Source organism: Engystomops pustulosus, chromosome 8, assembly GCF_040894005.1.
Source record: "Engystomops pustulosus chromosome 8, aEngPut4.maternal, whole genome shotgun sequence".
NCBI lineage: Eukaryota > Metazoa > Chordata > Amphibia > Anura > Leptodactylidae > Engystomops > Engystomops pustulosus.
In genome coordinates this window covers 92,173,886-92,187,119 of record NC_092418.1, presented here as the reverse complement: position 1 = coordinate 92,187,119, position 13,234 = coordinate 92,173,886, and the positions used below count along the sequence as shown (strand labels likewise).

The window sequence follows — 13,234 nt, the reverse complement described above, 5'->3', positions numbered from 1 at the left end:
TAAGCAGAGTTTGGGTTTTCAGCACATTTTTTTGTGCTGAAAAACTAGGCTTATACTCGAGTATATATGGAATCTTATGATAAGATTTGCACCTTTTCAGATATTTTTTTTCCAAAAAATGGTGTTTGTGCAATATCTGACACATGATGGAAACTGTGGTCTCTGTGGGTCTGTGTGTTGTCCATTAGAGACTCTGTCAGCCTACTGGACAAAACGGAGTATAATCTTCTCATGTGTCAATCATTATGGATGGAATCTGGACTGAACATTTTTCAGGCCGTCAGTGATCATGTGAATGTAAACTCACACTGTAGGATTGTTATTTTTGTGTGTTTTATAGCTTAAAGCAGATTGGTCGATGTCCCGGAAATCCGTGGCCACCTTACAAGAAGAGAACCCCCCTACATCCCAGTTATAAAGGGCTTATGAGGCTCCTGCACTGCAAAACTTTACACATTGTGCTCTTCACTCTTCTTTACAAGGTGGGTGTGTGGTCTGCTCCCTTAGACTAGAGACACACGACCGCGGTGTGCTGGTCAGATTTGATGGACTGGACACGGTGCCAAGGATGGTTCTTCAAGCATCAAATTAATATATGATGCGGGAGATACTGCTTTCCTGTTGCTGCAGTTCGGCCCGGGAAGAAGGGACTCCTTTTATCATATATCACACTATTGTGCACAGAGACCCATCCTCACCACTGTCCTCTTTCTGTGCTATCCAACCAGTGCACCATGGTCTTGTATCTCCAACCCTACTCCTATAGCAGAACAAATGTAAGTTAGACCAAGCCGTATGGGCTCAAATCCCTGAATGTCTCTGTGTTACTTTGCTGTTAATATTATTTCTTTTTGTTTAGATTTTAATGGATCATCAGAATATGTCCGAACATGTCCTCTGCATGGTCCTGTATCTCATAGAACTTGGATTGGAAAATTATCCAGAGGATGAGCCTTGTGATGAGGTAGACCTCTAATTTTGTGAATGATAAGCATTTTTTAACTTTTTTTTAAATATTTTTTGTTTTTATTGATTTTTGTCAACTTTTACATGAATACTTATACCCATATTTTTTCAGACTGTAAGATGCTTCTTACTATAGGACGCACCCCAGATTTAGGTTTAAAAAAAAAAGGAAAAATATACTTTACCTGTTGGTCGCACTAAAGCACAGCACATACAGCTCTGCTACATCCATACAGTTACACACATGGAGCTCTGCATCATCCATACAGTTACACACACGGAGCCCTGCATCATCCATACAGTTACACACACGGAGCCCTGCATCATCCATACAGTTACACACACGGAGCCCTGCATCATCCATACAGTTACACACACGGAGCCCTGCATCATCCATACAGTGACACACACGGAGCCCTGCATCATCCATACAGTGACACACACAGCTCAGCTATACACACAGAACCCCCTACACACTCCCCCTTCCCCTACTTCTTACCCTGTCCCAGCGCAGCATGTCTACATTCTCAGCAGTATGTGGTGATGTAAGAAACATGTGATCAGTCACATGATGCTGACATCACCCCAGGTCCTGTAGGACACCCGGGAGAGGAGAGAGCAATGCGGAGGCTCTCCTCTCTGGGAGATTGGGTGCAGCTCTATATCAGGGCATTACCCGATCTCCATTACAGCGGTCAGGAGGGTCTGGCAGTGCTGGATCCTCCTGACCTTCGGTCTAAGACGCAGGTACTGTTTAGCAAGATTTTTTCCTCGCTAAAAAGTGCGTCTTATAGCCAAAAAATAACGGTATATGACCTCACAATTCTTGTATTAATAGCCCACTGTGGAGATAATCATTTCCCCCTTTTAATTGATTATGTAGTGAATCCTCCAGTGCGCCTACGCGAAGCCGAGGTCACACTGCTTGTTACATGGGGTATCGCCGTGCAAATCTGCAAATGACTATAGAAAAGACTGGCCGGACCACAAACATGGGCAGGAATAGGACCTGCTGTAAACTTTGTGTCATGGGCAGTTGCCTCATTAACAAGGCTGTGCAAATGAACCAATAGAAAATCATTGGGTCTCCTGCAGACGACTGTTATGGGGGCTGTGATCAAATATAAGATAAAATAAGATCGTGCTCCTGCACCAGTGCCTGCGTTATGGCCCAGACAAGTTTACATTCGTGTGCAAGAGGCCTTAAGGTGCTGACGCACGTCGCGCTGTTGGGCTGTTTTAAAGCATGCGTTTTCAGTCCGTTTTAATACGGTCCAAGAACTCAACTTACGGCAGCGCCCAAAGTCTCATTGTTACTTGTTGAATTAATGGATTGCACGTGGACAAATTTTAAGTTCATTTATTTAGTTATTTTCTCTTTTGCAGGACACCGCCGGACCAGATCGTTGCCATGACAGCTGGTTTCCTGGTAGCAGTTTGCTGTGCAATATGCGTCATGTCATAAACTATGTCCGTGTACGAGTCCCTGACACTGCTCCAGAGGTACGAAGAGAGCCGCCAGCAAGTACCAGCTCAGACAGCCATTCATCTGCACATGTAAGTTATTTTGTATGTATATATGTTCTATACAGCATCCACTATTACATAATATAAAACAACGCCTGATCTTAGACAAATTTTATTATAGGGCAATGTCATTGGGCTGCAACAATCCCCTTTTATATATTGCTTGGATTTTCTGAGTTCTCAGAAAAATTCTCAATATGCTGGATAGCTATAATGCGTCATATATGATATTATATTACAGGCAGTCCCCGGGTTACATACACGATAGGTTCTGTAGGTTTGTTCTTAAGATGAATTTGTATGCAAGTCGGAACTGTATACTTTATAATTGTAACCCCAGCCAAATTTTTTTTGGCCTCTGTTACAATTGGATTTCAAAAATGTTGGGTTGTCATCAGAACCAGGATTAACAATAAAGCTTCACTGCAAACACCACTGATAACTTTTACAGATGGTTATTGTAACCCAAGGCTAAAGTACAGTAAATTACCAACATCCAGTGGTGAGTTTGTAACTAGGGGTCGTCTGTAAGTCAGGTGTTCTTAAGTAGGGGACCGCCTGTATTGCTATATCTGGATTCTGTTGCAGCTGTACATATTACCTCTCCGTCTGAGTAAGAATGTAATACACGTATCTTATATTGCAAACATAGGTTATATGTAAGAGAAGGAGTTGTAGCTCCGGGTATGGTCTACATTTTATTTAGTTTTTGAGTTTTCTCATATATTGTCAAATTTTGTTTTTTGAGTGGGAAATAAACTTTAATGATAACATTCTGCATACCTGTGGTCACCACTAGAGGGAGTTTGCTACACAAAATAATCCTATACCATGTCCACTGCATTGTATAAAATCATAAATCCACCCAACAGGAGCTCCTCCAGGGTGGCTGCAGGCAGAAAAAATGATCAGGATAGTATATTTTTTTTTCTGGCAGCTCAAATGGACTGACTGTGTTTTGGTTATGCCTGCATTATGTAATGAGTAATAATTTTCATTATCCATCACCAGAGTCTCAGGCGGCCTTCCATCCAGAGAGAGGTAGATGTGTGATATGTGTCCTTGGATGGTGTGAAGCACTTCAGGTGTTTTCACACTTTGCCTGAGGATGTGCATGGTGTTACATAACATAGTAGTAAACTATATACGGAATATAGTGAAGCACCTATTAAACATGTGTAAAATATTGATAACAATAGTACATTATTACATTCATTAAAATACACAATGAAAGTAATGATCCTGCATAATATAATGCATAAGAGTATTGGCGGCGCGCATAACACAGCATAAAATTTATTTGGCTAATTTTAGTGTTTAACTTTGGCAGAATAATAGCCTCTAGTATTTTGTAGCAATTCTTCACTTTAACACTTGACTACGGTCCTTTGAGGCATAACATGTAAATTAAGGCACGGAGACTGGCATCGTAATTCCCAGCTGGTACACCTAGTATTTTAAGGACATTGCAACTTGTACTGTAGCATAGATTCAGAGAGCAAGGTATAGACTGGGCTACTAACAGTTATCATCCATTGTAGAGCTCTAACCTTGACTGGTTTGCCTTCCTTGTCGTATCCTATATTTTGCATAGATCATAATTTTAACTGTGTTTGTTATATACAGTATATACTAAAAAAATGATACAGACCTGACATTTACTTATAGCCAACTGGTTATGTCTGTGCTACATAGAGCCACACCCAGGTCTCTGATGTCATCCTCTGTAGGTTAGCCAATAGAAATTGCTTTCTGCCCTGCTTGTCAGGGAAGTGGCATGGCTTCCTTCTTCTGGATGGGGTAATAAGCAACTATATAGTTGGCTGACACAGGGAAAAGTAGACTGATGAGCTTGATACTATCTGAAGGAAAATTATAATATTAACAGCGTAATAAAAATGATGCATGGGGAAAAAAAAATGATATATTTAGGGCTTGAAGGAGAAATGCATGTCACATAAATGTAAAGATCTCCACAGAGAGAATCCTTTGTGTCATGTCCTTACCTCCCCTTGCGCCCTGGTCTAGTTTTCAGTAATTTGAGTTTCTTTAAAGGAAACCTACCAGTAAGAATGGCAGGGGTAAGCTGTAAGTACCGAGCACCAGCTCAGGGTGAGATGGTGCCGGTACTCACTTTCGTTAGTGTTATAAACCGCGGTATCGCAGTTTTAACACTTTTTAAACTCTAGACCAGAACAGGCTTCGGCGCTGCGTGCACACGATCGTGCGCGCACCTACATAGGAAATAGCGGAGATGTTGTGCGCGCGGTCGCGCGCAGCGCCGAAGCCCCTTCTGCTCTAAAGTTTAAAAAGTGTTAAAACTGCGATACCGTGGTTAATAACACTAACAAAAGTAATTACTGGCACCAGCTCACCCTGAGCTGGTGCTCGGTACTTACAGCTTACCCCTGCCATTCTAAATGGTAGGTTTCCTTTAAAGCTCTCTTTCTGTATCTTCTATAACTGGTAACTTCTATTAGTCCTAACTTGAGAACAAATGTAAGTTATCCACTTCACATACTCTAAACGACATACTTCTAATCATGGAAGTGCGCCTGTACATTTAGTCACTACTAGCCTATTCATTCCCCTAGCCAATAGTGCTCAGGTAGTAGGCAGTAGTATGACTTTCCTACTCTCCAACGGAACCACCCTACCATTGAATTGCGGTTGTAGTATGGGTTTTCCTGACTCTGATTTTTAGAGAAAATGGGCATGTTGCTGGCAGCAGTTTTATTACCTTTCACCACATAAAATAACATACCGTGTTTCTCTGAAAAGGAGTCCATCCTTGAAAATAATCCCTACCATTATTCCTCAGAGTAGGACTAAAATATAAGCCACTGTGCTTTTTATTTACAGCGCCCACTCCTAAATGTAAGGGCTCAATCACCTGGTGGCATGACTTCTATTACTCCTGATCAGTCTGGCAGCCACTTGGTTGGATTGTCCTACGGCCGACCCCCCGATTTCTGCCGCATGAAATCTGATCCTGTGCAACACAATCCCTTTTGAATACCTGTCACATCGGGAAGTCCGACCGAAATGCGATCTGCGGACCGTTAGTAAATAAGGCCCTTTGTGCAATACTATTGTGGGAAATTCTCAATATCTAAACCATGTCATCCAGTAACATAGTTCTGGTGTCTTTTTAAATTATGTCCCCCTCCATCTATTCAGCTAGAAGGAGGGAGTTGCATGGTTGAGGGATCTGATATATACAGTGGTTACAAGAAGCTGCACGGACTAGAGGAGCGCACTCAATAAAAGTTCTATTAATAAACACAAAAAAATTGGTTCCAATGATTCTAAGTCAAAATAATTATTGGAGAATTTTGATGAAGATTTGATTCTATATGAATAAATGTTTTTTTTCTTCTTTTGGTGGCAAAATCATATTTTTTCTTTAGCTTTTTCCCCCTGTCCAGCACAGGTCTGCAGTGTTCTTTTGGACTTTTTTTTTTTTTTTGTAAAGAAAGTAAATTCATTTTGATGAATGGCATTGGAAGGGTCTGCATGTGTATTGGTTATAAATCAGCCACACGTCCAGGTCTATGCATGGCTTTCTATGCAAATGAGGTCTAATCATTGCTTGCCACGTTTATTTCATTCTGCATCGGTTAAGCGTAATTGCTAATCTTTTTGCAATATACTCCGAGTTATCTATGACCTTACTTTTACCCTTGTAACAAAGTAGCATGAATTTGGTTCTAAAGCACAATAGGTAAAGTGACATAAAGTTCCAAATTTTTTTTTGGTTTTGCCGCCATTATGGGATCTGCATGGTAAAACTGAATTGCTGCATTTTAGTGGTCACATAAGTTGCCTTATTCATTGATTTAATTCATCTCCCCCCTAGAACTCCGGCACTGCTCAGGTTTTCAGTTTGGTTGCTGAACGGCGGAAGAAGTTCCAGGAGATAATAAACCGGAGCAGCAGCGAAGCCAACCAAGTTGTGCGGCCTAAAACCTCTGCTCTGAAGTGGACAGCGCCTGGCTCAACGCCACAGCTTACCACAGTGATTTTGGAGGTGAAGGAGAGCATGCTGTCCTTACTGATCAAGCTCCACCAGAAACTGTCTGGGAAGTCAGACTCTTATTGCCCCCCCTGGCTGAGTGATCCGGATTGTCTTACCCAGGCTGATTTATCCAAGTACGCTCACGGGGACGGAGTGACTGCAGTGGAAAGGATTTTATTGAAGGCCGCAATGAAAAGCTGCTTAAACAAACTTAGTATTGACGAAATTTGTAGAAAAGCTGCTCCACCGGTGCCACCCAAAAAGTCTAGTCCTGCAGAGAAGAAAACACTGGACAAAGAAGAGAGGTTAGTAACACTAACAAAGCTAAAAAGAGCAGATCTTGCCAGGCTATTATGCTGTCTCCCCCTCTTACAGTGGAAGTACTCCTGCACAGTGTAACAGCCCGTGAAGCTACAGCAAGGAGTGGCTCTGGTTACTCCCCCCCCCCCCCCACAGCCCTTCTTTCTGGCTTTTTGGCATAATTTTAAAAGTTGAACGAATTCTAGTGAGGCCATGTGAATGAGTGTGAAGAAATATCCTTAAAATGGAGGTGTAAAAAAATTATTGCGACTTACCTGTCCTTTATTTTATCTTCAATCAGATATTTAAAGAGGACCTGTCACGCGGAAATTTGGCACTTGGAGATGCTTACTAAAGTAAGCAGCTCCTAGTGCTAAAACTAATGCAGCACTGTGACAATGATAGCGTTATCGGAAACCTCTGATAACGCTATCTAACACAGCTGCGGAGTACAATAGAAACGCCGGACCGCTATCAAAGCAGTCCGCGCGTATTCATGAGTGGGTGGGATTGTGGGAGGGTTTTGGGGCTGAGACTGCTGCATGACGTGCGCAGTTATCGCCGAACTATGAAGCGAACGGTGCAGCGTTCTTTTTGTACTCCGCAGCGGTGTTAGATGGCGTTATCGGAGGTTTCCGATAACGCTATCATTGTAACACCGCTGCATTAGTTTTAGCACTAGGAGCTGCTTACTTTAGTCCAGTAATACAGTTCACATGAAGTATTACTTTTTACAAACCCCTTGCTGATAGGGGTTTGCCCTAGAGGAGCAAAGGGGAAGAGATGAGAGGGCTTGAAATCCCTGGGGGCAGCAGCACAGCTCGCTATGTTAAAGAGTTGCAAAGGCTCTACAGCAAACCAGAAATTCTAAATGTTCTAAATGATGTTAATTCAGGAAATGTTGTTGTTGTTGTTGTGTTTTTTTGTTTTGTTTTTTTTTCTTTTATTTCACTGTGAATTTCATCCTTTATGTCTGGAACCACATTTGCTAATCTGCAGCGAAATGTGTGTTTGCTGCAAAATATCCAGTGCATTCACTATACATTGTACTTCCTTTGTTTTGGGGCAATTTACATTTTTGACACCCACCGTCACGACCCTACATTGGAATCTCTTGTAGAAGATTTCATGTATTAGCAGTCTGTGCAGTGCCTCATGTTGCCTCTAACCTTAGGCTTTTGGCTTATCCCCCGCCGCTTCATCGCAGACCTGTTGTTTACGGGGTCTCTGACACATTCACAAATTGCCGTAGTTGTTGACGGCTGTGAATGAAGATGAATCTAATTTGCCGTTGTCATGCGGCTCACACACCGCCTTCATTTGTCGCCCCCCCCCCCCCCCCCCTCTCAGGATTTTCTAATAATGAAGATCGAACAGCCTATAAGGTTCAATGATGACCCATTTGCGGCAGACAAAGACAAAAGGTGGCATTACCCACATGACGCGCTGTCGCCATAGAAACTAAGATTCGGCAGTCGAGGAAAAGCATGAGAAAGGCTTACGTTTTTTTTTCCCCCAGCCTCGCATCTCATCCCCACGAGCCATCACGGAAAATTACTGAGCTGCACTGAATCTGTCACAGTTAGTTTATGTCCTCTTATTAGGGATCTCTATTTACAGTCAGAGCCGGTTAACTTGAAGCGGAACTTGGAGGGTGAAATGTATGAATACAAAGCGCGCCATGCCACACAAGGACATGACAGCGGCCAAACACGTTCATTGTTCATCTACATATCTGAATAGTCAGTGGCAGCGTCGTCCTTGGGGTCTTTTTGTTTCTTGTCTTATATCCCCCTGGAATCCCAATATAATTGTTTGCGTTAATACAGTTTTTTTTTTTTAAGTCTTGAACTCAACCAGATTATTGGCCTCTGGTGTAACCATTTACAGACAATATAGTCAGAGAAATGCAATACTGTAATTTTAAAAAACTGCAAGATTGTTAATATAAACACTGGGGGATTGGGGTGCCCTGACACTGCTGTGCTGCTGAGACTCTTTGCTCTGAGCTGCTCCACAACGCATCCCCTCTGCTCTGCGTGACTGCTGTAGTGCTCTACTAGAATACGGCTTTGGCTTTTACTCAAAGCTTTAAGGGCAGTGAGAGTAGCCGAAGGGGGTCAGCAGGGGCGGCGCAGTGAGAGTAGCCGAAGGGGGTCAGCAGGGGCGGCGCAGTGAGAGTAGCCGAAGGGGGTCAGCAGGGGCGGCGCAGTGAGAGTAGCCGGGGGGGTCAGCAGGGGCGACGCAGTGAGAGTAGCCGGGGGGGTCAGCAGGGGCGACGCAGTGAGAGTGGTTAGGGTCATTGATTTGGGGGGGGGGGGGTGTTTCTCCCTGTGAACCCCCTAAAATTTTGATTTTTTTTTTTTTTTTTTTTCTCTTATAATAACCTCAACATACACGGAGGCAAATACAGAACATTGTCTGCAGTTTTGTATAGTCGCAATTGCTGACAAACCCCATGGCCCTTTTATAATTCTTACAGCATCCATTTTTTTCCCCTTTTCCCATGAGATGTTTAGGTCATTACGTTATTAATTTATATGGACTTCATCGTGTTCTATTTGTATTACTCGCTTTCTAGTTGCCGATTTTTGTTTGAGTAATCTTCTGCAACATAAAAAAAGTTTTATATGAGCAATAACCTTTTTAGATCAGAAAGTAATTTACAGCCAATAATATAATGTGCAAATAATTAACATGCGCCGTTGTATTGCGCAGCATTGATCCTCTTGCAAATCTATTTTTGCTTTCTCCAGCTGCTTTAATGAATTATGTTGAGCAGTAGAGTAATCTAGATCTGACATGAATATTATCTGCTGCCTGGTTTGCATTCATGAAAACTTCCTGTGTTAATGCTTAATATGTGTATTCACCAGTCTTTATGCATTGGACTTGTATCTCTAAGGCTCTGTGCACATTGCATCTCATTACACTGTGATGACACTTCTCCTTTAAGTGGCTATTACTGTTCTGTCTTATAGTTTGATGATCTTGCTCATAAAGAGTTTTGCATATTTTTAGACATGTTATTTCTTCTTGTTGTATCCCAGGCGGCAAAAGGCCAGAGAGAGGCAGCAGAAGTTACTTGCCGAATTTGCTTCGAGGCAAAAAAGCTTTATGGAAACGGCAATGGATATTGGTAAGATTACAACCCCAACCTCCTCAACCCCTGCGCTCCCCCCCCCCCCCCAGTTTTTTTTTTTTGTTTTTTTTTTTTTTAATGATTTTATACACGAGAAATTAGTTTTATACATGAAACTGCTCACCTTACTATTGTATAGTACCAGTTGTTTCTATTAGTACTGCCTTCTTCCTGCCTTGCATGGCAGTCTTATTGCCCCTGATGGTGCGTTATGTGACCTGTTCTGTCTAGAAGCAATGGAATATGTCATGGATTGAGGACAGTGGATACAGTACACTCTTAAGGACCTGACTGAGTACAAGGCCTCTCTCACGGATGATATGGAATAACTGGGTAGAATCACACAGCCCCATATCTGTATTTATGATGTTACTCGACCTGCCTGTGGCATTGTGGTAGGGCTACGTTTAGACCTTGTTTTAGCTCCACGTTGTAAGGATATGTAGGCAGGGTTCCCGAAGTGTCCTTACAATAGAGGGCTAGGACATATCCCACTGTATGCTTATACAATCAGATGCATTGTCCTGTTTTTGTGAACATCGGCAGAAGCCAGTGATTGGTTGGTGATGATATTCAGGGTGGTCACTGTCATTATATGGACAGTGACTTCAGTGGGAACCTCCTTGAGTATACGCTTGACGGAGGCTGTGGATGGATGCAAAAGGTTGCATCCGTCCTCCATAGACTATTATGGCCTTGGCTGAGCGTATACGTCAGTCAGCAGGAGGGGGCAAGGTGGAAAGATGTAGCTTGCTGTCTCTTTCCATTCTATATCCATAGTATGCAATGTATACTGTGCATTTCTAGCCTATATACGCTGAACGCATTAAAAAAAAAACAAGTGCATGTAGACTGAAGCTGTCACTTTATCCCCACCCTCTCTTGATGCTATTCAGCAAAATGTATTTATTCTAAAATACATTTGTATCTGGAAAGTGTATGTAAAAGTGAACTGCCCCCAGAGCTTTATTAGTTTTGCAGTTCATAGTATTAAGTACGGAGCATAAGCCGGGTATGTTTCCTATTTCCCTCCTGTATGGGCTTCTGCTGCTCCCAGCCATGTCAATCCATCACAGGATGGCAGCGTGTCACACTGTGCCGACAGAATAGAAATGTGCCTTATAATGAGGACACGTTACATAACTGCGATCGTATTATCGGCTTCAGCTGTAAATTGCAAGATCACTGTTCCGTAAATGTAATAATGTCACCAAAAAAAGCTGCTTAAATTACAAGCGCCACCACTTTGTGCCTGCCCTGGTAGATATCGGGTAAGAAATCTGACGTGTCTGATGTGTATGTGCTTGTTTAGATCCCTCCTATATAAACAGCGCTGTCTCTCTGCAGGTTCCCGCTCACTTATTCAGCAAACTTGCTGCAGGGAACTCGCTCTGCGCCCATTTTTTATCGGAGGTGACACAAATTTCTGAACACTTGTCATTTATTGAAACCAGCTGGAAAAATAAATTAGTTTTTACTGGCCTTTTGAGGATTGTCTTGCTGGGCCCAGGCAAGATATATTAGTGTGCTAATAGCTCCTCTGATGCTGGGGGAATTTCTTGACATGAAATGTTTTGCAAAGGAAAATGGAGCCTCGGGGCATATTGGGTAAGAGCACTTAGCACGGTGATACCCCATGTAACAAGCTGTGTGACCTCGGCTTCACGTAGGCGCACTGGAGGATTCACTACATCATCAATTAAAAGGGGGAAATGATTATCTCCACAGTGGGGTGTCCTATCGCTTTTAATACAAGAATTGTGAGATTATATCGCGTATTTTTATGACTATAAGACACACTTTTTAACAAGAAAAAGGTCAGGAGGATCCAGCATTGCCAGACCTGTAATGGAGATTGGATGATGCCCTGACATAGCGCTTCATCTGATCTCCTAGCGAGGAGAGCCTCCACACTGCCCTCTCCCGGGTGTCCTACAGGACCTGCGGTGATGTCAGAATCATGTGACTGATCACACGCTTTTTACAACACCACAGGTCCTGATACTGCTGAGAATGGGAACATGCTGCGCTGGGACAGGGTAAGAAGAAGAAAAGGGGGGGGGGGGGGGGTTCTGTGTGTGTAGAGTAGTTAACTGTGTGTTCCTTATTTGTGTATAGTAGAGCTGTGTTTGTATTTATGTGTATAGTAGCGCCCCGGTCAGGATGTGTGTGTATTTGTGTATGTTGCAGTGCCCGCTGTGTATAACAGTGCACAATGTATGTAGCAATTCTGTGTGTATATATATATATATATATATATATATATATATATATATATATATATATATATCTCTTATCTGTGTGTGTCACTGTATGGATGAAGCGGTGCTGTGTGTGTCACTGTATGGATGAAGCGGTGCTGTATAGTAAGAAGTGGGTCCTCTGATTAGGTTTCTTATCTCTCGTGGATAATGTGTTGCAGGAGGATCAGTCCTGTCCTGCGTCACATCAACTACTCGTTGACAGGTGACATTAAAGGACATCTACCCTTAGTTTTCCAGGCATAGATATGACCTAGTAAGAGGGCTTTTTATTATAACTCTTTATCCCGTGATTGTGGAAATATTGAGTTGTAAAAGTTATGCAGAATTTTAACACATCTATTGGACTTTGTTTTAGTTACAGGCCCAGTTCACAACAGCATTTCGATCCATGTGCCCAGCAAGTACAGCAATGCTGTTGTTTCTTTGGCCTAACTGGGGACCAGGGAAAATACACTATTTGGGGATTTTTTTTTTAAAGGGAACCTGTCACCAGGAGACCCATTTTAGTACTCCCCCAGTCCCCACAGAGCATAGTACATACACTGCCAAAGTGTTTTTGTATAAAAAATTGGTTTTACAGAAAAAAAGATATGTTATATTGTACCTTTCATTAGCATCTGCTGTGTGACTAGGCAGTTGCCAATTGAGAGGGTCTGGAAAGGAGCAGTTCCCCCCCACCCTTGGGAAACATGTGAGCTTTTCAAATATATGAATAACTCCCCTCACTCGGGATTGGCTGTAGAGGAGCAGGGGGCGTCGCTAAGCCTAGTGATGGGTGTTTCCATATATTTGAAAAGGTCACATGGAGTAGCTGTTCCCCAAGGGTGGGGGGGGGACTGCTCCTTTCCAGCCTCTCCCAAAAGGCAACTGCCTAGTCTCACAGCAGATGCTAATGAAAGGTACAATATAACACATCTTTTTTTCTGTAAAACCAATTTTTAATACAAAAACACTTTGGCAGTGTATGTACTATGCTCTGTGGGGACTGGGGGAGTGCTAAAAATGGGTCTCCTGGTG

At 42.6% G+C, this 13,234-nt stretch overlaps 1 protein-coding gene across 4 annotated transcripts in view; it reads left to right on the top strand.

Moving 5' to 3' along the window:
* The window catches only part of UBR3 (ubiquitin protein ligase E3 component n-recognin 3), an 87,652-nt gene that overhangs the window by 38,598 nt on the left and 35,820 nt on the right, over positions 1–13,234 (top strand). For 2 of the 4 annotated variants that reach the window (XM_072121765.1, XM_072121766.1), the window contains exons 20-25: positions 341–482; positions 860–964; positions 2,353–2,523; positions 3,505–3,534; positions 6,353–6,816; positions 9,862–9,950. In XM_072121765.1, coding sequence (XP_071977866.1) covers positions 341–482; positions 860–964; positions 2,353–2,523; positions 3,505–3,534; positions 6,353–6,816; positions 9,862–9,950 — 1,001 coding nt within the window. The remainder of the gene's footprint in view (positions 1–340; positions 483–859; positions 965–2,352; positions 2,524–3,504; positions 3,535–6,352; positions 6,817–9,861; positions 9,951–13,234) is intronic. The other 2 variants (XM_072121768.1, XM_072121767.1) reach the window with 1 other exon arrangement.